This window comes from Cygnus olor, chromosome 4, assembly GCF_009769625.2.
Source record: "Cygnus olor isolate bCygOlo1 chromosome 4, bCygOlo1.pri.v2, whole genome shotgun sequence".
NCBI lineage: Eukaryota > Metazoa > Chordata > Aves > Anseriformes > Anatidae > Cygnus > Cygnus olor.
The window spans coordinates 42,928,872-42,956,794 of record NC_049172.1 but is presented as its reverse complement, the minus strand read 5'-3'; the positions used below and the strand labels follow the sequence as shown (position 1 = coordinate 42,956,794).

Here is a 27,923-nt window from a genome sequence, read left to right as displayed (position 1 = left end):
TGGCTGAGAGGGCAAAGATTTCTTTATCTCAATACTGCTCTTGTCTTTTCTGCAAAGCATTTTGAGATTTACTGGTGAGAGGTAATACCTTACAGAAGAGCAATACAGAAAAGCACCAATGCAATTATGACATTATTAAAGCAATCTCAGGCGCTGTAGCATAGCATTTTGTCCAGATATACTGCTGAATAAGACTGGACTGTTCTCTACTTGGGGAAAATAAAGCAGCAAATTGAATGGCCAGTGTAATGAAAGAAGACAAAATGAACCATAATAAAGGTCCACTCTGTCTTTATCATCTATGAAAAAAGCTTTGAATTTTAAATAGTCTTCCTATGAGGTTGCCAGGACGTAGCAAGCACACAACAGCTGTGCTTACGGCCTTGACTCAATAATGGAAAGAAAAAAACCTTTATTGCTTACCTGAAAAATATTTATTTTTCAAATCTCTTCCCCCCTAGGAGATGCAGGCTAAAAACAACACACATCAAAACAGATAGGAAAACAAGCAAACAAAACCAACAGCTTATTCTCTTTTGTCCCCAAAACTATCCCCTCTGGAATCTTGCTATTTTCAGAGGGTCAGCTTCATCAAGAAACCTGTAATGTCATTGGGAACTGAGGTAGTTTGTTTTTTTCTTAAATAAATGCACCAAGCACCTTCCAAAGGACTTTCCAAAAACCTCCTGCCCACTTTGGCAGTTCCAGATAAAATAGTCTGCCTTCTCTGTATCAGTCTGGCAGTATACATTACCATCAGCCTTCTGGCAATTAAAAAATGGAGAGCTTTTAACAATATGGCCCCTGTGTTACAACCCTCACCAGCTAATTTTACACCACTTCTCTGTGATACATACTTTCTTCTCGTTTCCTAGCTTTGCATGTGGAAGTATACATTGGCTGATATACAGGTGCTATTCCTCAGCAGAAGGAGTCTACAATCTGCCCTAGGTCTACAAATAACAAATCTTAATTAGAAATACAACTTTATCTTTAAATTCAATCATGATCTTAAATCTAATCATAATTCAACTGCCAGGCTTTGACTGGAGAAGCTGCAATAGGTGCCCAGGAGAGCAAATGTCACTTTGTTCCCAAAGCAACTTGTGAATCAAAAATTTCTAAAACCCCAAAATTTCCTTAAATGCATTACCTTATTTAGCTGAAACTGCAGAGTTGTGGTTTTCCGACTTTTTGATTTGCAAATGCCTAAGGTGGGCCCCTTTATAAGTTGAGGCCTTCTTTTTTTCCTTTTGGTTACCATTTTATGGAGCACTAAAATTAATTCATGAATCATGAGGGTTTTGCAGACCAGTTTGAAAACTGCTGTTGATGGGGGAGCAGCTTGCCCACACTATGTGAGCCACCTTAACCCTGAACTATCATCATTTAAAAAAATGCAGGGATGATAAACAGACTGAAGCAAGGGTTTCCTCGCCTAGTTAGCATAGGCCTACAGCAAGGAAAGCTGAAGAACCCCTGCAGCAGACTGTTGTGCCATAAGACCAATTCTGAACATGGCTGTAGACCTGGAAGCTGAAGATTTTAGTCTCCATGAACAGGCTAGTCAACCAAGTTGGATGCTGCTTCTTGATATAACCATTTTCTTCAAAAAATTCTCCATGACAAAGCCATTTCCACTCCCTCCCTGAAAGAGCAGAAGGTTTTCTGAATGGTCCTTTAGCAAAGCTGTAGTGACTCTTACTGGAGATGCACATCTACCTTTACCTTGCCTCTGGCTACAGATCCAGCACCCGTCTGCCAGTGTGATTTTAGGGATTTGGACATAAAACCTGCAACTGCATTGCAACTGAAAGAAACTGTTAAACCAGAGATAACTTGATGAAAACTTCCAGATTTTAAAAAGTAGCAATTACTTTTCCTTTAGAAAAAGATCTGATTATTTCTATCTGGCATAGCCATTTCCTGCATCATCCTCATCCTTGCCACCTCCCAACTTTTCAAGGGTACACATGTGAAATGGCTGAAAGCTCTGTAGCTTTGGCAGTCCCCTATGCAAGCGCTGGACAAGCCCCAAAAGGCAGATACAGATCAGACTGGGAAGCTAAAAATGACCTGGTGAGGCACAGAGAAGAAATAAAGGTTCCAAACCAAAACACAAAATCCTTTACTGTGTTCTTAATCCGTCAGAAAGGGTTACAGATCACAAACTAAAATCCCGGAGAGACAAGATTATATCCAGGAATCTGTTAGAAGTTGTTTTTCTCTAGCTTAAAATTCACCTGTAATTGTAGTTCTGTGACTTGACTGGTCTAATACAAACGTAATATTTTGTAAGTATTAAAGTGAGAATGGTAGGTCTTCCTGGGACACCAGTAAATTAAATTTTCATCATAAAGGTCAACTTGTTTACATTAACTACATATAACTTTGGAGACTTGTTTAACGAAATGATTTGCCAAGTAGATTTCTCAGTCCCATGCGCTATTACTGTAACTCTTTGTAGCATACAATGGCTAGGATTTAGATCAATGCCAAATTCTCATTGCTGTCTCTCAAAGGGCCCCCGACTGCAAAGCTTTGCACTTGTTCACTGTGCCAACTAGTCCCAGCTTTCATTTGGAAAATACATGTAATGCACAAGCCAAACTGTTACAAAGATCTCACAGAAGATTTGAAGAACTATACATCCTGATTGTTTATATTCCATAAAATTAGAATTAAAAGGGATTTGGAATTTAAAACAGGTGTTGAATAATTATATTTAGATATTATTAGAGATTATCTGAAGAAAATCTCTCTGGAACATAATAAAAAATATTCATTCAGTAAAAATAAGTCTCTGTGAAAAAATGCCACTGAACAAATGCATCTCATACTTTGCTATTTCAGACATAAAGAACTTAACAGAAGAGTGTCAACAGTTACTGTGGGAAACCACAGAAATACTACACACAAAACAAGTGAATAGGTACCAACAGTTCTGCTTGTCACTCTCCTAATCTTACAAACCAGCCTACCCCTGAGCACCAGCAGCTGCAATCAGTGTGAAGCAGCATACATGGAGGGCAAGCTGAAGCATCACTGGCAGAAGGCACAGCCAAACTCTCCCTCCACACTCAAAAAACCCTGCAGAGAAATCACCATCAGTATACAACCTGAAGACAAGATCACTGGGGCAAATGAAATCATTGCAGTGACTGGAAAACTTCTCCCTTCTCTTACTATTTCTACTACTTTTTAGTAACAAGCTCAAAGAAAATGAGTAGGCACTGCCAGGAAGCAAGCTTTTGCTTAAATCAAAAATACTACAGAAAAACACCGAGCAAAGAGAGGATTAACGAATACCATGCAAAGTAGTAAAGAATTAAGAGCAACTGAAATATTTAATTTTTATGCCATCTTGCTATAGCCAGTATAAATTGTCATATTAACCCAAGTAACGTGCACTGAATTTCCTGCTGCAAATGCTCATGGTTGACTCACTTTTAATGTGGAAAAAAGAAAGGTCATCTGAGTGATAAGCAGGGGTGTAGGAATTAACGTTAAGGTCCAAGTTTTGCTCGCCCAGATTGCCTGATGCATATGTTGTGTTCCATGACATACGATACAAATGTTAATCACGTTTAATAATCTTTTCCTGAGATGTCCCGGGAAACAAGGTAGAAAAATTAAAACAGATGTATGCTGAAAAGCAAATATATTTATTATGCACTTTCATATACACAGGGATTTTCGCTTAATATAATACAAGGAATAAAATAAAAATTTTACAATGTGAAATTCATTCAATGTACATTAAAGGCTATTTACAACCCACTCCAGGAAAAAAACAGTCTTATCTGCAAACCAAGTTAACTGAGAAGTTCAGATGGGGAATATTAAGCAATACAGATGTTTGCATAGCAGAGTAACTGAGGAGGGAAAAATACCTTTTTATTTTTAAATAAATGGTAATGTTTTCAATACTGATCACAGAGAGGACAAAGATGCATCATTGTGCCTCTACATCTCTTAATGCATTGCTCTTTTGAAGAGTTTTTCCACATGCATACAGTATTGATGCCAGTGTCCACAAAACAGTCTTTTCTCTAGCTTTCCCGTTAGGAGATTTAGGTGTCTTGTGGAGGCGACCTTGGGAGGACCAGTGAAATGTGATGAAAAGAAAGAGGATTCGTGTTTTATTCAGGCTTTTTGGGTCGGGAGAACCGGTACATTGCCAGAAGCAGCCGTGCTGAGTCACAGCTATGCAACTCCATTCGCCTCCACTTGATTGTACGGATGTGACGGAGCAGAGCAGGACATAGAGGACAACGGGGGAACAGCGACTTGCCTTTGCACACAGAAACCTCACAAATGATGAGATTAAAAATCACACACGACAGCAATGTGGAATTACACAGACCTTCTGAGAAAGTAGATGCTTTAAAGCGATTCGTGCTCTGTTCCTAAGTGATGTTCAAAATCCGTAAGCATTGTTATTTTCCTTCTGAAAATATTTTCAGCAGGTCTACTTTCTGCTGATTTGGATATAGGGTTTCCCCACCAGCTGTTTCAAATGTAAATACTATTCACACAAAAACCATCAGGCTATCTATAAATGGTGGCCCCTTGTGAAACTGGCCATATTTTTACGTCCTCTGTCCACAAGGTGCAATTAATAACACAATAAAATTAAATAAATATAATCCCAATGACAGTCAAGGTCAGTAGAAAAATGTCAGCATTCAGGGATCCCTTTCTACAGAACAAAACATACATCTAACTAAGAAAAGTTTTATTCTTGCACAGCATTGCAAATGGACTGTACTTGAGGTTTGGAACAAGATTGCTGAGAACATTTTGGTACTATTTCTTTACCGAGCCACTCTTAAGGCCGTTTTGCAAGACTTCTGTCACGTCTATTTTATAATTGTCCCACAGGGACAAGAATTCAATACATGAAACATTCAGAATAATCAATATTGCTGTGTGTCAACTTTTAACATTTAATCTTACTATGCACTGAATGCCTGACTATAAAAGATTCTTTTTACATTTAGTAACAAGTGAATAAGAATGGAGGTGCAAGATATAAAAAAACCAACAACAACAAAAACCCAACACTTCAAAAGATATTCTGATGACAAGAAAATGTTATGATAATAAGACACTGAGCCCTTTAGTGCCTTAGAATATGCACTACATATACATCCAGGGGCCATTTATCAAAGTTTAAGGATAGCCACACATCTAATTAATCCTCTATGAAAAATAACCTCAGCTTTCTATCTTCTTATTTGTGGAATGATCAGAATTAGAGTATGAAAAAGACGAATCTCAAGCCTTTAGAAGAAATACTCACGTATAAAAATAGGCTTATTTTCTAAAGAGCAAGGCTGTGTAATGGTGAATAGTAGAATATAGCTTGCGTTTTTAGGAGAAAATAATCACTTGTTTTATTCTATCACTCAGAGCTGTGCAAATAAGATATGCACATTCAAAGGAAAAATTCATACTGTTCACTTGCACAACAACGGGCTTGATTTTGCTCTCATTTATATAAGTAATCTTTTTCTGCTGTAAGAGTGGGAAATCATTTTTCTGTTACCTACAGATGGACTATCTAGGTTGCTGACCAACCACACTCCAGGTACAGATACACACACAGGCACTACCTAATCCACCAGAAGCAGCAACCACATTCATACAAGTTTGTGCTTTAAAGAGTTATTGTCTCAGGACAGGGCTAACTCAGTAATCCTTGTTCTCCACAGACAATGGTATTATTAACCTTTTCTTTCTCCATTATACTCTCACTGCATATTCTCTCAGCTTAACAAAGCTTCTGTATTTTCCATGGTTGGTTTAACCGACACATTCTCAATACAGTCCTCTACCTTGGAAAAATAAAGAGCTGTTTCTAATGTATAAAGATGTACATGAAAGCAGGATCAGACCTTTAACATTAGCACCTAAGAAATACCCATATTCAGTTACCTCATTACCATAACAATAACTGAGGCTATTTAAGATCAGGTGTCCAAGACCAAATTTACCCATCTCTTCCAGCGGTCAAAGGCTGCCATCCAAATTTGGTGCTGTGGTACCAGACACTGAATTTTGTTTCTTAAAAATCCCAAAGATACTGCAGATGGCTGCAGTCTGACCCCTTTGCTACCACAGTACAGCTATTACATAGACAGAACACACAAGTACAGTATTTATAAAATACTGCTACAAGATTTGCATTTCTCAAGAGGACTTCTTGAAGTACACAGGAAAGACTGACCATACGTTACACCAATGCAAATGTGACACACTGTCTGCTTTTTTTTTTTTTTCTTTAGCCACAGGAAAATAAATACAAAAAGCACTGCCTTTTCATACAAAGTTCACTGTGGCACATGCATTTCTGCCAAGCATTCTGGAAATCAGAAATTCCTCAATCTTACAATTCTCAGCTGTTGTCAGGGAAATACCGTGTGTATCTTTCTGCAATTTAAAAAAAAAAAAAGTGCTCATTCTGTGTATTAAATACAAAGTACATAAAATAAATTTTTGAAGCACAGAGGGTAATACGGAGAAGGCAGCCTGAAAATGTAGGCACGTTACAGTAATTAAGGTAACTGTACTGTGGTATAATCACATTCTTGAATTTCCAGGCGGACTAAACAAGCATTCATCGGTGTTTTCATCAATGCTTTCATCCCAGCCAGCTGATAAATCATTCGGAGCAGAAGCACTTCTGTTCGTGGCATCATGGAACTAACCTAAAAGCACAAAACAAAACCGTGAAGTTTTGAAATATTCCACCATAGATGCAGCGCTGTCAGCGAGACAGCTATGTAATTTCTAATACAAGTTAAAAGCACACAACAACATACCAATGACAAAAAGCATTTCCTGTCTAACTCAAATCACGTGATGGATTTCCTGTGCTTGCTACTGTCCAAAACAGCTACAAGGTTCCTGCAGCAAGAAAGCCTTCTGAATATAGCTTAGAAGAGGCAGCCAAGGAAGGAAAGCTGGTCCTCAGGTGCTCTGGCAGAATATTTCTGGTGTGATTCTGCACGTGTGACTAATGCACTCACCGGTCAGGGAAATTACTGCTTTTGTGCTCGAGACTTGGCAAAAGAGGAGGTAAATTACAGTCTGCACTTGTGTGCAGTTAATAATGCACACAAGTTGTTTTAAACTTCTGTATTTAAAGTTAAGCTATGTGAAAGCATTAGAGAAAAGGAAAGGAAAAAATTTAGTTATCCATCACCTCATATGCTTAATACATAAAATAAGTACTTCAAAGCGGAAAACCCCTGACTTTTGAAAAAAGTGCTATATGTTCCTGATAAAACAAAGCTGAAGACGAGTTTTAAAGTTATATGTGAAGCGTTATTTTTTTTTCCATGCTTTCCATGTGTTTTAAAATCTACACAGATGAAAAATTCATCAAAACTTGTCAGCTTCAAGGACACAGGTCAAGTTGAAACAATACATTTTAGGTGAGAATTATATACAAAATGTAACATGAAAGCTAGCACTGAACATCAGGCACCCGTATGGAGGTAGGAAAAAAATACAAATATATTTAAATCCTGTTTTGGACAGGATGTAGAGCTGTAGGAATCTACAGCCATTTTGACTTTTACTAAGATTTAGAGTCCATTTCCCTTCTTACACCTGCTTACCCCTCTCTCTGCTCCTGTAGTTCTACCCCTTCACTTTTGTCTGCTTCACAACTCATCTGACCCTTTGATAAATAATACTAATATTTGCATGTTACAAATGTGCAGGCTCTATTATGTAGCTTTGTGAAACACTGTATTGTTTCAAATATTTTGGTTTAACCAAAATAGGAATCCCACAGAAACATCTTAAGAGTCCAGCACAATATCCTAACACTCCGCAGTTCACAAGAGACCCCAGGTACACCTGGAGAGATGCATTCCATTAACGTGAACTCTATTTCCCAGACATTTCAGAGAAAAAAGAAAATGTCAACATGCTTTTGGCAGCTCAAAATCTCCCATTTGTGGATTCTGTACCAACTGCAATTGCCCTAGAAACCTGCAGTCTTTGGTGGCCTTCAAGAGAACTGAGTCAGCTACCAAGAACATTCTGGTTCTAAGGAGCAGCAGTCTGGTCTGTAAAAATGCACTGTTTACACAAACAAAATGTATGTTTTCAGAAAAATACAAATAAGCAGTGAGAGCTGCATACATTTCATGTATGAAGATGCTGCTTCTTTGAAATTCAAATGGAAAATACTAATTATGAATACTTTCCAAATACCCTAAAAAAGAAAAATTCCCCAGGATGAAGCAGAGAAAGAGTTTTGTTTTAGCTAATTTCCCTACTGACAATTCATACTTGAAAAAGCTACATAATATTTATTTTGCAGCATAAAATTTAGTATGGGAGAGAAAGTGAGAAATCAAAGTGAACTCCACTGATTTTCAGCTCATACTTAAGAATTGCAGAATGGTGAGGAAACTGATAACAGATTTGTATCTTGCTATGAGGAATGTTATCTCTTTGTAGAAGATTATTTCACAGTAACAGAAATATAAAATCAAAGCTTTAGGGTAGCTTCTAAACTTTCACATTTGTAGATAAATTTGAGTTTTCACATTCAGAATCCAAATTCATAGAATTAAATTTGTTGCCTGTAACTTGCAAGAATCTTCACAAGCTTCCTAAAAAGCATCTTTGTAAATATGATTAATTACTCAATATAGGGGGAACTGCATGAAATAATGAGTGTATCTGAAAATACCACATAATAAAATTCCCAGCTATTCTTATACTGGTAAAGAAAATTCCAGATCAAAGCTACATGAAACTTAGCATTTCATTCAGTAATGTACTAAAGACAGAGGAGCAAGATTTGAGCACTTCAAATTCAACAGAAAATATGTTGATGAACCAATTCTTCCAAGGCTGATGCTTTTAAATTACAACCAATTAAATACTTGTCATGGTTTTCATGAAGACAATTACAATGGTAAACTACAATGAAATGTATTTTTAGCTTACTTAAAACACTGTCCTGGTTTCAGTTAGGACAGAGTTAATTTTCCTCCTAGTAGCTGGCAGGGTGCTATGTTTTGGATTAGAATGAGAAGAGCGCTGATAACATGCTGATGTTTTAATTGTTGTAGAGCAGTGCTTACACCAAGCCAAGGACTTTTCAGCCTCTCTCTGTCCTGCTAGCGAGCAGGCTAGGGATGCAGCAGAAGCTGGGAGGGGACAGACCCAGGACAGCTGACCCAAACTGGCCAAAGGGGTATTCCATACCATCTGACGTCATGCTGAACAATATATAGGGGTGGCTAGCCGGGGTGGAGGGGTGGCCGGCTGCTCGGGGATAGGCTGGGCATCGGTCAACGGGTGGTGAGCAATTGCATTGTGCATCACTTATTTTGTACACATTATTACTATTAATACTATTATTATTATTATTATTGTTGTTATTCTTTTCCCTGTCTTAATAAACTGTCTTTATCTCAACTCACAGGCTTCACTTTCCCGTTTCTCTCCCCCATCCCGGAGAGGGAGGGGGGAGGGTGAGCGAACGGCTGTGTGGTGTTTGACTGCCAGCCGGGCTAAACCACAACAAACACACATGACGAAATGCATGCATTTTGCTCCTTTGTGACTGGATAGATTACCTTTTATAATGGTGTTTCTTTCTTGTAGTTGAAGCTCGGGTCACTACCTTCAATCTGAAGTTTTAAGGCTTGCTTAAGGCTGAGTTCTGTCTCTGCGGGAGGGTAGCCTTCCAGTACCTCCTGATGCCCTCTATCCTGCACTGTTCGTGGGACAGAAACCCTACCAAGAAAAACCTGATTGCTTTGAAGATGATAATTGGGATTTGTCATAATTCCGTTTCTCTTCTTCTGCTCCCCACTCTGTTGGTGAATTAGGAACTGCTGCTGAGATCGACCAATTTCTTGCTGAGCTGGTGGGACCAAAATTTTGCACTGTGATTCTGCCGGCATTGACTTGAGCGGCACACTTGTCCCAGATTTGGCAATAGGTACTCGTTTATCAAACTGAGTCATTTCATACTCTAACACTTTTGGTTGGGAGGAACCACTTTGTTTTATTTTTTTTCCAGCTGACCCAGACTTGCTGGAATTGTCCGTTCTCCCCCCTTTGTTAGCTTTAGTTGATTTCAAACTAGGTTTCACTTGGCTCCATTCAAATTCGCTACTTGGTGAATTGTGATTTTGACTTAGGGAATGAGTTGTGGAAGAAGGAGAAACAATAGACTGCCTACTTCTGCTGCGTGGCAGGGAATGCTGCTGGATTTGTTCGGTAAAGGAGAGGCTGTGGAAACTATCGATGGGCACAGTCTGAGCAGTTGCGGTCGATGATGTGGTACGGAGAGAAGAATTTTTGGAACTTTTCAGGGAATTATTTGACAAAGATGACTTCTGACGGTCAACTGTAGAATCAGGCGACTCTGAAGGAGAGCTGAATGCATGAGCAGGCCCATTAGATAAGCCACGCATACTAGGTTGCATATCTCCACCGGTACTCCCTGAACTATTTGACTTCATTGTTAATGACTGCATTTTAGAAGAGACTGACTGTAAGGGTTTTTGCTCCATTGTGTGGACTGGAGACGGAGTACAGCCATTCAGAGTAGATGCACCATATTTTTCCAGTAATTTAATAATCTGAGAATGTCCATTTTTAGCTGCGACACGCATAGCAGTGCGCCCAAACTGGTCGGCGTGATTTGGATCAGCACCATGCTCAAGTAATATTTGGACAACATCAATGTGCCCTTCTTGGGCTGCAATGCAGAGTCCAGTAGCACCTTGGTTACACGTATGATCGACCAGAGCTCCATGCTCAATTAGAAGCTGCACTACCTTCACATGACCTTGCCATGCAGCAGACTGCAAAGCAGACCTCTTCTCGTTATCTGCAGCATTCACATCGGCATGGTATGTTATCAGCACCTGTACCATCTCCAAATGGCCCTGCCAGCAGGAAACATGGAGTGCTGTTCTTCCTTCAGCATCACTTGCCTCTACGTTTGCACCATTTTCTAAAAAATACTCAGCCATCGTGAGTTGGTTTTCTAATGCTAAAATATAAAGTGTTGGCCGGCCATCAGCATCTTTGTAGTTTACATCTGCTCCGTGGCTGAGCAGTAGTTCAACTATATCTCTGTGACCTTCTAAAGCAGCAACCCGGAGAGCATTTCTCCCATCATAGCCTCTCTGATCAATGTTGGATTTGTTTTCTAGTAATATCTGCACGCAATCATAGTGACCTTCTTGTGCAGCTAATATGAAAGGTATACGTCCATCATTATCAATTTCGTTTGTTCTAGCACCTTGTTCTATAAGAGCTTCACATATCAACCTGTGACCTTCAAAAGCTGCCATATGCAAAGGTGTCCAGCCTGCATCGTCTCTATGATTTTCATCTAGCCCCCTGTCCAGCAGAGTCCGTACTACTTCAACATTGCCTTGTGCAGAGGCTATGCTCAGAACTGTTCTCCCTTCACTATCTATGCTATCAACAGCTGCACCCCAAAATAAAAGAGTATTTACAACTGAAGCGTGGCCCATGGAGGCTGCTGCCAGAAGCGGCGTACGACCATTGTTATCTGTGTGATCAACATCTGCTCCTCCTTCCAGAAGTAGATCAACAACGTCTACGTGTCCTTCATAAGCAGCTACCAGCAGCGGAGTCATGCCGTCTTTATCGCAGTGGTCGACTTCAGCACCCCGGTCAATCAGAAGACTAACCACCGAAGCATGCCCCTTGCTAGCCGGTACACAAAGCGCAGCGACTGACAGTGCAGTCCTTCCATCCACATCCTCGTGGTTCACCTCTGCACCATGGTCCAGCAGGTGCTCCACTATCTCTTTATGCCCCATGTACGCAGCTGCAATCAAAGCAGTTCTGCCCTCGTTATCGGCTTTATTAACTTCAGCACCATGTTGGAGCAGGTTCAGCACGATATCTTCGTGCCCTCCCCAGGCTGCTGCTCGCAGCGCTGTTCGGCTATCGGCATCCGCACAGTCCACTTTGACTCCGGCATAAAGGAGCGCAGAAACCACCTCGGTGTGCCCACCCCACGCTGCAGACCGCAGTGCTGTCCAGCCGTCGTGATCAGTGTGATTAACGTTAGCCCCGCATCCGATCAAGCAATTCACCACCTTGGTATGCCCCTGCCGTGCAGCGAGGGTAAGTGCTGTTTGCCCGTGAGTGTCTTCTATCTCTAAATCCGCTCCCCTCGAAACCAGCAAGTTAACGACATCGAGGTTGCCGCTGTACGCCGCGTTGGCTAGGAGCGTCCTCCCGTTTGAGTCGCACTGGTTGACCGACGCCCCGTTGTCTAACAAGGTGCGAATGGAGTCTTCTCTTTCCAGAGCCTGCCGCACGATGCAAGACGTGCGGTCGTCTTCGCTGTTGACGTGAGCGCCAGCTTTCACCAGGAGCTGTAACACTTCTTGTTCTTTAGGAATGAGGGTCGACAGGGAGTCTTTGACAGGCGTGCCATTCCATATCATCCACAAAGCCAGCTCTGAAGTCTCTAACTGTAAATTTGAGTTAATTAGATGCAAGGCAAATTCTTGAGCTTCTAAGGGCGTTAAATCCTTTGCCCGGCAGGTGTAACTCATCGCCAGCATTCTGTGTCCTTCTGCTGCATTGCACAAGTATTTCTGTGTACAGTGCTTTACATCCAGCAACCATTCCGCAAAGCTGTAATGAAACAAGATTTTTGTATTTCCAAGTCCATCAATGAGGACTTTTGACAGGACATCCAATTTGCGTTGAAAATCTTCCATAGTCAACATCGTATTTTTGGTCCACACTGCATGATACAATTCTGTTGTGGTTAACGGCCTGCAGGCTGCGAGAATCACATTCAGAATAGGCTGGACTTTTGCAAACTGTTTTCTCACAAAAAGTCTCTGACAGAGCCAAAGGTATAGGCCATTTAACGTTCCCGGAATATCACGGATCTCTCGTAACATAATAAAATTCTCCACAACTCCATCTAGGACACGTTCCAGATACAAAAAGCAACCACTGCTTTTGATGTGGAGCTGATTCAGCATTTCTGCAGTTTCTTTTGTGAGATGTTGTCTCAGTGCTTCTTCCTGATCTAAACGATGTAAATATACTGTTGCACATCTTTCACAATGTATGCCTTTCGTAGATCATCCAGACTTATTTTTCTAAAACCTATTGAAAGAGAAGAAAGTTATTATTTATTTTTGATCTAGTTTCGCTTAAGTTTTTTTTAAAAAAAGCAAAAAGACATTTTGGGGTAGGGCACACCCACCACAATATGTTTTGTATGCAAACATACTGAATGTAAATCATTATTAATAGCAGAAAACACCTATTTCATGATCTACTATATCATGATCTACTATAAGCAGAAATACGTGTTACTAAAGATGAACATTTTAAAAGTGACTTTGAATCAGACATTGTGTGTCTGCCTTGGACAATACTAAACACCTAAGCAAAAAGAAAAATAAATGAAAAACAGAACTGCAACTGAAGTGAGATTATTAAGTATTATTATTTTATTAAAGGGATAATACTTTCTCCAATGTGGTTAACAGTGGAATTCCACATAATTTTCAGCTATTTAGATTAAGACAACCATTATATTAATATAATTATAGAAGATATTATTTACACCTGGTGCATATTCTTGAAATGAACATAAATCACTTTAACATGATCACCTTAGTTTCTTTTAAAAGCCTTTATGATGTAAAAGAGAGAGAGATTCAAGAACAGCTTAAACACCTTTACATTTCTGTGCACTGATTACTGTGTATTTTTTCAAATAAGGACTGAGTTTTAGATAAACACCCCAGTTCTTTGGTAGCTGAATCACTGCATAAGGAAACAGGCTTTCTGATAGTCATAGGATCCCATTGTTTTTCCAAACTATTTACTTTTGAGAGGAAAAAGGGAAATTTCATATGTGCATAATGTGTACATCTCCTCCCTACATGCATACACATACAACCCCACACCCTCTGACAAAATAAAGAACCCTGCTCATACAAACAGGTGACGAACAGTCTCCAGGGCAATTCCAGTAGCTGAAAGCCCTAAAGAACAAGGTGGAATGGAATATGTGAATGGCATTTTAGTTCCATGGAATACACGGCTATCTCGTTTAAAATACTGGTTTTAATAGCACCAAACAGTGTGTTTGATGAATACCTGCCTTCTTTGTTTAACAAAACATTATGTTGTCTGAATGCTACTTTTCTGAAAGCTACAGGAAAACTGCAGAAGACACAGACACAGTGCCTTGAACTACCGAGGTTAAAATTGTATTTTAGGCCAAAATTATTCCTCACTTCTCCAGGGACAGGCTTTAATCTCACCCTCCTATGTAGCAGCTTGCACACATTTCCTTTAGAGTCAGCTCATCTCGTCAAAAAAAGCTTTGCTTTGCAAACCAAAGCAGTTACTAACCCCCAAATTATATTGAAGGAAAAGCAGCCATCGAGCAACCCATCCAATGCAATCTTGGTCCTAACTCCACAGAACAAGTAATTGGAAGTGACACTCTGAAGAAGGTCATTTTCAACTCTATGTTTTTATTGGATTAAAATATTCTGTGGATCAAATTGCTCACTCTGTGAACTTGTTCCAATAATTGAGCTTTGTTTCTTGTTCCTGAATGTCTTCAGCAGAGGTTCTGAACATGATGTCAAGCTCCTTCTGTTAACTATTTAAGAGTTAAGTCTTCCCAAGCACTGTACAAACACAACAGCCTAGAACCAAGATGCCAATTAATTACAGTGATGTTACTAAAATAGTAAAAGAAGCAGAAATATATTAATTATGGTAGCATGACAAATCTAAGAGGACTAAATCAATAGAATACAAAAGTATGCTTCTCCTCAAAATAAAACCATTGGACAGGATAATTTTGCACATGCTAAGACCACACTAATGACATTATAGACTTGCAGATTTTTGAATGCAACAGCAAGGAGGCAGAAAATAAGATCTGGGAGGATCTCTCTCTATTCTAGAGGCATTTTTTAATGTCTCTCCAAAAAAAAAAAAAAAGAACCATCTTTACCCATCACAATTTGTTACCGCAACTTCAAGTAATGTCCTAACTTGACCTGCAGAATGGCATAATTCACTGATTTACTGTTCATTTGGTTAAAATATTCTGTATGTATCTTTGTAAAGCCCATAATTCATGTACAGAAGCCAAGTAAGAAACATTGCTGAGTAAGGACAGCTGGTGCCCTCCCATTCTGCCGATTCCAAGCTTTCCTTTCAAGGAAAGGCTGCTTCTGCGAGCTTTCAGAAGACAGAAAAGCAAAAACAGTGGAGTTAAAAATGAAGGATTGCTTGGTGCATGCATTCACAGTCATATGCGCACAGAGCTGTCATCACACAAGTGTTGCTTTGGTTGTCTTGTCTCATGTGTGCAGGCAGCAGCTCTATTTTGCTCAATTCGGAGCAAAAAGCAACCACCACAATCACCTTGTAGTTCTTCAAACTCCTCTGTTAAGCGTGAAGTGAACACTTCTGCGAGTCAGATCTGTACCTGTCACTTGGCTGAATGAAAATAGGAACAAAGCTCTGCAAACTCCTTCTCAATGTGTCTAGTAATAGGCGACTCTCCTCACGACACCCCCAGCTCTCACATCAATTCCATGCCCACATCTTTCCTTCTCACCTACATCTCCATATCTAAGTTACTTTTATTTTTAAATAACTCCAGTGCTTCTTCAAGTTTTACGGTGGTTGATTTCACCTCACCCCAGCAACAAAACCCCTGACAGACCCACACAACAGCAATCCCAAGACTTCAGCTAATGCTCTGTGTTGACTTATGACCGCTCTTCACCTCCCTTGACTCTCAGCCTTCGCATGAAAAGTTGCAGAGTGGTAACTGCTCAAGCATCTCAGACCCCATACATGTGCTTCAAAGGCACAAAACTATTCCTTATCTTGAAACGTCTTGGAATACCGATTTCCATTTTGATATTCGAAAGGGGTAGAGAAGTCAACAAAACCATTTTGGACACGATCCAAAAAATAAACACACCCCAAAACCTCAATCCCACATATGCTCCAAGTTTTTCAAATGTTCTTTCTTAAGGAAATCCTATATATCGTATCTGAGGACAAGATACAACGAGCACACTACAGTCATACGTGTCTTCACACGTCCTAGGGACAAAACATTCTTTAAGGGCTGGGATTAATAAACTTCCATTGTAACAGACTTTAGAACAGAAATAGGCTCTTATATTTAACCATTGCACCATGCTATGCTACAATAAATACTCCAAGGAAAGTTTTACAGATAGAAAATATTAAAAATCAACAACAAAAAAAAACGAAATTCTTGTTGTTAGCTTGAAGGAGTAAAACAAAGCCGTGTTTTTTTGCCCAAGCATCTATCTAAATGAGCTCATTTTACATATCCAAACAAAGATCCTGCAAACTTGCTTTTCCACCCTACCAGACACAATAAGTCACTTTCATGGACAAGAAGCATCAAAACACTAGGAGAAAGTTCATTTTGTTTCAGATGCATTCCCATGAACTACTTAAGCTCAGCAAAACAGGAGCACAGCAGACAGAACTTGCAGTCCCACGACCCTGCTTTTTGCATTGCTAACATTTTTCTTACAACACATCACTTTCAACCCAATGGGAGCTCCAATATGGATTTTCCTGATTTATTAAATTCCTGGCAGTTCTGTAAACAAATCAGTTCCAAATGTATTTCTTGGCAAGGTCTGGGGTCATTCAAAGAAAAAAAAGAATCTTGGTTATATAAATACTTTTACAGTATATCAACATTTTCAAACTTTAATAATAAAAATAAGCTATTAACTAGCAGGTTCCACTAAATACTTAAAAATAACCTTCAATTTTCATATCTTTAACAAAATATATTTTATTGCTTTAAAGTTTTAAATACACTTTAATATATTTCATGTAACTAAACTGTTAGCTTTGAAATAGTCTAAATGATTAAAACCATGGCAACACTTAGGCATTAATAATTTACACCGCTGATCTAAGCATATATTAAGTTTGGTATTTCTCTGGCTATTTACGTACATCTGCTCTAAAAGAACAACGTATCCAGCAGAGAAAATGCACCTGAAAACTGCAGCAGCATACTTACTACACTGCAAATGCATTAAAAACTATGTGTTATGAATTGCATCGCATCCACCACAGGTGCTAAGGGATATTGGAAGAGTCTTGAGGCTGAATTCTGATGCCGTCACTGGTCCACGTCAATGCACAGAATTTTATTTTGTTAGATTTACAGGTCTTCCTAAAGACGTAATTTAGTCTTCCCTCTTTAACTACAAAGCTAAAAAGCTGAAAATGCACACACAACTTTTTATTAAGAAAGAAGAAATTCCCTAGCATCCAATTTTGAAGTGGTGATCAGAAGAGTGAGGAAAGAGGAAACAGCAAATAATAAAGTCATGTCTACCTCCTAATGGAAAAGAAAACCACCCTTATTTCCCAAGTCTCCTGAATGATTTTTTTCAAAACAAAACTACAAATAACTTTTTCACAGCTGTAGTAATAATATAGGAGTAAATTTTACAACTATATAAACATTTAAAAATCTATATAAATTATCTTTTATTGTCAAAATCCATCTCCTATAAAGACTTTAATGTAACACAAAACTGCCTAAATAAATTCTAGCCTGTAATGAAAAATTAGGGGACAATGTAGGTTTTCTCTCTCTCTCCTTTTCTTTTTTTTTTTTTTTTTTTAGGCAATCTCTCCTGAAGTGGTCTCATGCCATTTATACTCTCGGCAGCTGAGGAGGAAAGGTTCGGTTCCAAATCAGGCAAGTGATTTGATTTGGGGATTCAGCACTACAGCTACCCAAGCGGCTTCAATAACCAAACAGTATGAATCTTCTGGGTGCAGAAAAGCTGGTTTGTGATTTTTATTACATTTTCCTTCAGTTTTCACATTTTTGCTCAGTTTTTAATTTTAGGAAATGCTACAAGAACAACCCTCCACATCTATCCAGACCAGAACTAGCAAATTGCAAAAATACTAAAGACCTGCGCTCCCAAGATTTCCAATCCAGAGCAAGTCTGGATAAATATCAGCTTTTAATATCTGTATGTCTGGAGCTGCATGATAGACAAATACAAGAGTGAGAAAAGCCAAAAGGTCCACTTTTGCCTACAGATAAGTTGAGAGTAAGCTGCCTCCGATGCTAGAGCGAACCCTTTCACGTCCATTTTTCAGTCTTTTTATTGCAGTTTCCAGTATGTAACGTTATCTTCATGGTAACTATGACTCTGTGAGATGTGTCATCTGCATGGGTTGTACCACGCTGGTGCCTCGTGCACGAAGAATTCGTTTGATCAAGAATGTCAGTGTTTAATTGAGGGGTACAATCAAGCCGGATGCCACAGATAATATCTTCTTTAAAGATAAAACAAAGAAGTACATGCCTATTAAAAAGCCTCTTTAGACCAATGAATAGAGCATTTGTACATACGCAGTTCTGCCTGTTTACCTTTAAGCGGTTAAATGAGGAAATATCCGCTTTTTACTCAAACTTCTCTAAATAAAATTGTTGGAATTTAAAATGCCTAAATTCTTTTAAAAAGGGAATCAGTTTTGCAAAAATAGCTGCTTTACTTTCAATATTTATCCTCTTTTTAGGGGAAACGGTTTAGTTATCTAGTTAGCTGAAACATAAAAAAAACCAAACACATTGTATGGTCTGTGCCACTTTCAGGGCAGACGTTTTTTGAGTTATTTAGAAAATAAAGGAAAGAAAACAGGGAAGAAAAGGAAATAAAGTTTTCTAAAAAACTGTAATAAGAAGATTGAAAAGTCTGTGTTTACTGCAGCTGCTTGACAGTCCGCACTTGTTGCCAAATGATAGCAAATGACTACGTGGGAGATTATGTGGATAACTATGGACACTAGAAGGAAAATAGCTAAATTTGGGGCAGAAGTCTGGCAGGCATGATGTGGCAGTTGGTGACAGCGTACATAGAAGAGAAGGCAGGATGACACGTGTTATCTGTTCCCCTTCTTTTTTACTCAGTTGGCTGGCTTTTGCTCACTGTGGAGGGTGACCGCAGACTCATGCAGGCATCAATTTACATTTGGTTCATATTTTTGAGGTTGTCTTTGCAGCCACAAGAGGCAAAAACTATTTTCTTTTTGTTTTAATTAATGAAAGCTGAGAATCTGGAGTAAGGGGAAAAATCTGTAGCACATTGTGCTACTACAGAAACTCGGAACACACAGGGGCCACGAACACGGGGCTGCAGCAGAGGTAGGCACAGCTATTCAACCTGCATAAATAAGTTACCAGCAAAAGGGAAGGAATGAGGACTAGAATAAACTCCCCTCCTTTCTAGCAGTGGCAAGATGACAGTCGACGAGGAAAGGCTGGACTCTTTCTTCCATGTCATGACTATTTTTGGCAGGAGAGATGCTTGCAGAGCTCTCGCCTGTGTTCAACACCCAAAAAAGAACATCGTCGGGACCAAGCAACTGCAGCAGCCCTGCTCCCAGTCATTTATACCACATGCTGACATACAGCCTTAGCTCTCATTTCAGCACTTTTGTGGAGGCAGATTTCACACTTCAAAATTATAAGTGAAACCTGATATAAACTGACTTATCAAATTAATACTGGCTAGTATATATTCCATACCTTACTATAACATTTTTTAGCAGAAAAACCAACAGATGGGACTCGTTTTCCTAAAATAATCCTAAAAGGATTCCAATCTATCTTACTAAGCTAGAGTGAAACTGATTTTTTGTGCCAAATGGAAGAAACATCTGAAAAAAATGACCAGTGACTACATTATCGTTATACTTGCAACCATTTACTAAGAAACTGGAAGCACAAGAAATTCAGTGTAATGGTGTCCCACAGTACAGTGCACATTACTGTGCACACCCTTTCTTCTGTCACAAGTACAAAAAATGCTCACTGTAAATCTTAAATTCTGCCTGCCTGTCAATTAACTAACTTCAAAAAAAAGAAAGCTCAGCTAAAAGTAAACATTCAAATACCACAAAAGAAGAGAAGAGTTTGCCCCAGAAGAAGTGTTAACAACAACCTATCCTTTGCAGGCTAAAACCAGAAAATCAACATTATCTCAAATTTTGCAACACAAAGTTGCAATATATATGTGTATATATATGAAGTTAACAGAAGCTTCAAGTATGCTCCTCATGTCCTTGCTACATCTTTCACAAACTTGAGTATTGGCTGTAAACAAGAAAATCACCCAGAAGTGTACTGCTAGATGTGATGTCACAGTTTGCTCTCATTTTGGAAAAAAAACACCACCATTTCTTACAAATAGACCCTAAAATTTAATCTCAATTTGTGTCCAATTACTCTGGGACTCATTCTTTCTTTTCTGCACCTTTTTGCACAGTGAAGATAGCATTATAATACCGCGAGCCAACTCCCTTTACACTATTCATCAAATCATTCGCTGTGGAAATGAGAAATTAACTCATTCAAGTTAAATTTATTTTAAAGGCATACCCATTAGTTCTGCTGATTTTTTCTGTCAAGAATTCCATCTGGAAACATACTTAGAAGACAACAGCAATTTTCTAGGACTAGCCTGAAACATTATATGATTCAATGGAAAGGAAATAAAGCTGCTCTGAAGAAAGTTTTGTCTGTTTTTTGGCAGTGACAACGTATCTAATCAGCCAAGCTCTGACGAAACTACTCCCATATGAACTTCCAAAGGAGCCCATGAAGCTACCCCAAAGTTTCCCTTAGTTCTCACATACTCCCAAATACCAGTGTTCGTGTCTGCTGCTGATTAATACAGGACTCCATTCCAGAATGCAATTATCACATTGACCTTTTGCCACAGTAGAAAGGAGCAAGCCTATGGGTCTGTGTTCTATAATCACATTTTTGTCCTAATTGTTGCCTTAACACACACAGGCTTTATACATAGGCCTGGAATCCAGTCTAGATATTGCCCTTTATTGAATTTCAGAGAACGTCCAGTAACAATGTCATTATAGTGAAGAAATGTTTTCATGACACAGTAAAGCCTGGATGAAGAAGTTGTAAAGAATTCTTTACCAGGAAGCCTTTGCCAAAAGTATACTCTAAGAATCCACATCGACAGTGTTACCCTCTCAAGTTCCACCTTCAAAGGTTATTCACTGCTTTCTGAAAATAAGGGGAAAGTTTTTAATGGGAGATGAAAAAATCTTTTGAGGTTGTGAGGAATGGGCGTATACAGCCGAAATACTTATGTACTGACACATCACCTACACTGTTTCAAAGCTTTTTAGAACTAGCAAAGCAAGAAGAAAACTCAAAGCCACCAACAGTTGTATTGTGGACATAATTTACCTCTGAACTACTCTGATGATTTAAGCTTTCTGTAGGTCTCAGTAAACTGGAATGTGAGGTTTTTAGAATTACCATTTTTGCCACTGCTGCTTTTTAGAATTAAGCACGCATTAGTGCTTTCAACCGACACCAAGGGTCTTGAGGATACTAGATCCTTGTTCCAATGCTTGCTGGGGTCTGCACTCACCTGTAAACATTTTTGTAACAGCTTTGCTCTGCTTGCGGGCAGAACATAGAAGGAGCAACCAAGGAGGGAAGAACTCGAAGTGGCCAGCCAACAGCTCCGCTATTGTCCCAGATAAGCTTGTAGAAGTCTGTTCACCCTCGGAAACGTTGCAGCCCTCGTCAACTGAGTCTACAAGCAGGAAGAGGCTCTGCTGCGGGGGCTTCATTCCCAAAAGAGGAAGCAGAATGCACCTGGAAGGAACGTGAAACAAAAACAGTCTTAGATTTAATAATGTATTTATTAACTGTCACATAATCATTAAATTAAAACTATGACCAACCTAAAAGGCAAAGCCATTTTTAAATAATCTAGGCAATTTTCTACATGGTTACCACAGAAAATATTGAGTTAGACTGAAGTAACTAAAGATAGCTTGAATAGTCTGTGATGTAATTCTTGCTTAGGCAATATTACATTTTAATTAACTTACAATTTATAACAATACTTTAAAACAATGTAATATGGTTCAGAGCCCATTAGAATACTTCGAAAAATTTTGTTTTAGTAAGACAGAAACTACTTGGCCTAAAATTTAAGAAGTTCATTACTGTTGTCTGTGCCAAACCTGCTATTATTGCTTATCGGAAGCTAACAGTGAATGATAGCTGGTCATGAAATAAAACCCTAAATAAAAGACATCTGAAATATCAAAACTCAAAGAGTTCATGTCTGAATGAGCAAGTTTTACAAAGAACTGAATTTCTACACTTGTAGTACCATACCTTAACAAGCAAAACGTAAATTAATTTAGTAGCAAACTGAGGCTGGCGAGGTATTACTTTTTATTTCTATTGAAGTTGCCATGTTCCCATTACCGAAAAAGGATTATCTGCATTCTCAGGACACCAGCATCTGTACTAATGCATCTCCACAGCTAATAACCAGAGTTCTGGTCTCATATTTACATGTATTGTTGCCATCTTTAATGGTACTCCTTAAAATATATATAACTGCACTTACACACAACTGTCACGTGCCTATCTAGTATTTCCATGCTGCACTACTATTTTGGGGGATGCTCCATTTAGGCTCTTAATTCCCACTGACTAAATTATCTTTAAATACATTTAACAAATAAAGTTTGATTTGATAGTAAAAAGACTCAGAAAATGAAATGAGGAATGAAAAAAAATATATATGTGACTGTTTCCACTCTTTTGCAGACTTATTATCTGCATGTGTCCAGATGGCATCCACAGCATAAGTACTTTTTGTTTTACTCAAGGTCATAATAATCTTCTTTCATTTGTTTTACTGAACAAATTTATCTTCAGAATACTTTGGCCAACACATTAATTATTACCTACCAAGCATGCAAATTAGAACACAGGCAAATCTTGCCTGTTAATGGAAAAACACATCCAGAATCAGAAATGATTCGTAAGCACTGCTAATAGAATATTATTTTCTGGTTTTCTGACCGAGAAAAAGACAAAAGGCAAATGCAATGATGCATCCCTGATAGTAACAGCGGGATCAAGCAAAGCCAGCTATGTGGTCTATTCCAGCTAGATGAAATGTTCCCAAAGGTATAAAAAGGAAGTAAAAATACTGAAAGCATTCTGGAAGTTTTCAGTATTGAATGGATTTAAATCCCTAACATTGGCCTCCCATTTTTCCAGATTCATAAACCTACTTCAGGTACTTCAGGTTCTTTGGTACCCCCAAAGCCAGCCACTCTTCCAGAAGATGCCTGCAGTATAACTAAAATCACTGCTCACCAAGACGGGAACTTAAGCAGCTACCAACTTACAGGGCAGGAAATTAAAGTAGCCGTAAGGTTAAAATTGGCTTTCTAAAGTGACGCCAATCCCACAATGAAAGGAGGTAGTTGAAATGACCACATTTTCCAGCACTTCCCCCAGCAGAATGCCGCCTTGCCCCCTCAGCTATTAATGTCAAGACATGTTCTCTGCTACATTTCTCTTTCTATCAAAACCAATATTCCTCTCACATCGGTCTCTGCATGAAATTAGTTTTCAAGAACAAATGTTACTTTGAGATGTGATAAAATGGTAATGGTATCTTGAAATAAAATCTCACCTAAAATTTGAGTGACCCTCCCCAAATGCCTACAAAATACCTTGGGAGCATCTGATGATGTTCTTGTGTTAGCACTTACCTGGTGGGAATACCAAGAAAAAATAATTTATTCTGCTGGATTCCTACAGTATGCAGCAGTTGGCTGCAGCAGGTCAAATCAAAAAGTTAATCCTGCCTCCAAATAACAGCAAATGTCTAAGGAGTAATGTAATAAAAATAGTGCAAGCACTATACCACATCCTCTCAGATCTCTCCCAGACTGCAGCAAACAGTGGCTGCAGGTTCTGAAACTTCACTTCCACTACGAAAAATGTATGTATATACGCATACATAAAATGAGGCATGATGACTTCAACTGGCTTACAGCTGTATTATTAGAAGCATGGCATTGACAAGACATTGATAAGGCATTCTGTGAAAGTGCCCTTAGGAGCCATTTGATAAACTTCTGTTCTGTCTAGACTTCTTGTATCTCTGGGTTCAGGGTAGATGCCAAATAACATAACAGGGAAATTCTTCAGAAATGGTAAGTCTCTGAAGCCAGAAGTCCTGTCATGTTTACCACAATGTGACTTAGTAATCCCCACTTCCCTGCAGTATCTTGCTTGCATATGAAAATTACATCAATCAACACAGAATTAATTAAAGGACTTCCGTGAATGGTGATTCATCTACAGATTGCTTGATTTGCAGTGCCACTCAAAAGATGAGAAGTTGATTTCCTTTACCTTCTGAAAGGATAACAACAGCCTTATCTTTAGAACTTTTACATCCAATACAGGTATTAAAATGGTTCTCATTACACGGCAACTCCTTGCTACAGAGTATTTCTGAAATAGAAACCTGGATTTAAAACACTAAAATGCATCACTCTGTAAAAATACAAAAGTTTTAGAGAAAACAGCATAATTAGGTATCTTAAATGACGGGATTCATCTTAATGGCAACGTAAGATAATGACTTATTTATGCAGAGCTGAGACATTTTCTGTGCTCTCGAGCAAACCAAGTTCTCAGAACAATGAACCGTCCCACAGAATTCTTCAAGACTGCTACCGAATTGACCGAACCCACGCAAATATGATTTTCCACATATGGAAGGAATATATAACAGCAAGGCTGAAGTGCTGCATATGATTATCCTTCAGATTTTTAGCCTGGATCCACAAAAATGCTGAGCCACAGCAGAACAAAGTAGCAGGATAGCGGCGGTGTCCACAAAGACTGAAAAGAGAGTCCCAGTGGAATGCACATACTTGTTAAAAAACAAAAAAGGAAATACGCCATGTAACAATGGCATGTTAATGTAACAATGATGAATGAGCAGTCCTAGAAGCAGAAGGAATGATAAAGCTTCATTTCTTATGAATGTGCCCTGCATCTGAATGACTCTGGTGTATCAGAAAGTCAGAGTTATCAAAGAATGTAAGTGGGGACGCATCTGTTACAGCACGAACAGAGCTTATCCCTCAAGACCCCAGAAGGGTCCCTTTTTCTCTAGCCAGCTGCCAGTATTCACTACTGGCAGACACACAGAGCAATTGTACAAAACTCATCTCCTGGGCAAACCAGAAGGAGCAAGCTAGGAAGAACAAAGATCAAGTATTTGTCTGAGTTTTTGCTACTTTTGTCTGAGTGTTTGCTACTTTTACCAAAAGACAAAATATTTCAAATTTCATAACGATACAAATGAATTTGGACATTCTGTTTAACTACTACTACTGTTCTTACATTTATTTTTCTACATCAATATGACATTTCTTTAAAAATTGCCTTGTGAGACACTTCCTTGCCCACACTTTATAGCTGAGCACTTGTATTTTAGTTACGGCCACTGACACCATGACAAACCATCAGAGAAGTACATGTGATATACATAATGTATAATGGGTATAATATGTAACATCTACAAGCTTTTTTCTTTTTGAAGAAGGCTTTTAAAAAACAGGCAACATACTTATCTTGCACATATTCAAAGAAAAAAAAAGCTATAGTTAGGGAGCCAGCTTCATGCAGACTAATGACTGGGGGTGCACATTGCCCTCTAGCAAGGTGGTTTGCACCATTTTGCACCGTGAAACTGATATTGTGTAGGCAGACCAAAACCCTAGCATCTTCACCTGTGTTACAGAGTGAAGCTTACTGCCCTGTTCCAAGCTTTGCTGTTACTTTTGTTAAGCCTGCGGTGAGCCTCTGAAGCGGTGCAAATGGCAACAGGGCAGAATGGTGCTGGCAAAAAAATCAAACAAAACAAACAAAAAAAAATACAGCTACAGGACACGAGCACAAGACAAGGAAAGCAGTTCTTCCCATAGTGATATTTCCAAATGCTGCTAAACGCTCTGCAGTGATGCCTACTGATGCCTGTCTGGCAAGGCTGCTATTATATTCTCCTTCAGCAAATCTGTCTCCTCCATTCTGTTACGAGTTTTAATATTTCATTAAATTGACATTCTTCTACTTGAGAGCACCAGCACCCTTGCTGCAGAGATCTCTACATACTCTCTTTGGAAGACTGCTGGTATTTCAAAAAGGAAAGCAGCAGACATTGCCAGTGAGACAGTCTCCTTGTGGTATTTACAGTTAAGCTGATACTAATGCCACATCACTTGCATCTACTGTGAGTCACAAGAAACCATACTCCCAGTAGGTGATCCCACAGAGTGCTGGGAAATATCTGCCAACTTCAGAAAAACACTTCCTTGAGGATTGCAAATATCCACTGAAAAAAAAAAAAAAGGAAACACGCCATAATACATTGAAAAAATAGGTTTGGCAAAGATGGAGCTGATTAACTGGTATCAGCAAAGTTGTACTGAATTTTGTCTGAATTTATTGTTCAGTGGGCAAAAACTTGCCAACAGAACCTCATAAAACATTCACCTTACTTGAAAGGCAGCACACAGTGCTGTCCTTGCCATGATAAGAGTGCCTTGCAGAATTTGTTAAACCTTACTGACTTGTACGTTTGATCTAAAGAATTACCAAAGATTAAAACAATTGCAAAAGATGCCTATATATATACCGGATGGATATATTTATATAAATGTATATACATATGAAGTTTAATAATACCCAAGTGTATAATAAAGCAGACATTTTTTCTCACTAGTCTCAATCTTTAGAAAAAGCAAATGATCGTTCTCCTTATGGGTGACTTACACCAACATGATATATCACAGCAGTATGCTATGCAATTTTTAAGATGCTCATTTCCATTTATGTTGTATCAGAAAATAGAGAAAATGAAGTACATCATCAGTGAAACTGTAAGTAAGCCAATTAAGTTTTCTTTGCAGTAATTTTTGTCAGCAACATAAGAAATTGTTTTGATAAAAATCATATGCAGCAGCCCAGCTGGAATCCCAAGCACAGTAAGCAGGAACCCGATTCTGTCTCTGCCGGCTCTGAATTAGGTGTAGCAGAAGTTCCATCTTCCCCAGAGCACACCTGAAAGGAATTGCATTATACAGACACTGCAGGGGGAGCCCAAACCACCGCAAGGTACCTAAGGATATCTAAGGGCAAAAAGCTGCAGGCAATGGGGCTTTTATGAGTTCCACTGCTTATGGAATGAACAGAAATGCTTTAAAATTTAAAATTCACTTTAAGAATAGAAGACATATTGCAGAATTCCAGATTTTATCATCTGTACTTACAAAATTTCCACAAGTGACTGCAATACCCCAGCTCGCTCCCAACTGTCTCACGAGCCCATTTGTATATTATAATCCAGTGGTCGGCTAGCAGACTGTAAACTGTTAAAACTGTGTCCCATAGTTGGTAATTTGCATTTAAAAGAATGAAGCCAGTGAGGATAAAGCTGTTAAACATTGTTAGAGACTTCAGCAAACGCATACGTAAGCCAGGAGCTGAATTTTTCTCTCTTTTGTTTTCCAAACTGCATAGGAGGACACAGCTCACAATAAAAGAGGCAAAGGTAAATTTCACTTCTAATAAAATTGACAATTCCAGCTGCTCGGCTCATGAAATATTAACCTCTTCCTGAGACTTTCAGCAGCAGAATTCACACAGGGGAAAAAATAGACACGAAAACCGGTATCTTCCTCAATTACTTGCAGTACTGTTTGTAGATTAGTGAGCTCTACTTTGTCCTGTGACAAGGCTTTTGTGTGTTACGGACCACTGACAGCAGCAGCCCACTTACCTGGATCGTGAGGCATCCTGACAAATGATTACACCGGTTCTGAATTACAGGTTGCAGCAAAATTCTGATGGTAAAGTCCAACAGCTGCTCCCTGTCAGAGCAAAGTTACCTGCCTTGATTTTGTGTGCACACCTGCATACATACTTA

At 38.9% G+C, this 27,923-nt stretch overlaps 1 protein-coding gene across 1 annotated transcript in view; it reads right to left on the bottom strand.

The window, feature by feature from the left end:
* Window positions 1-3,646: 3,646 nt before the first annotated feature.
* The window catches only part of ANKRD50 (ankyrin repeat domain 50), a 41,963-nt gene continuing 17,686 nt past the window's right edge, over window positions 3,647-27,923 (bottom strand). Inside the window, 4 exon segments of the mRNA XM_040555256.1 lie at window positions 3,647-6,713; window positions 9,612-13,093; window positions 13,096-13,158; window positions 21,528-21,757. Coding sequence (XP_040411190.1) covers window positions 9,615-13,093; window positions 13,096-13,158; window positions 21,528-21,757 — 3,772 coding nt within the window. The 3' untranslated portion in view covers window positions 3,647-6,713; window positions 9,612-9,614.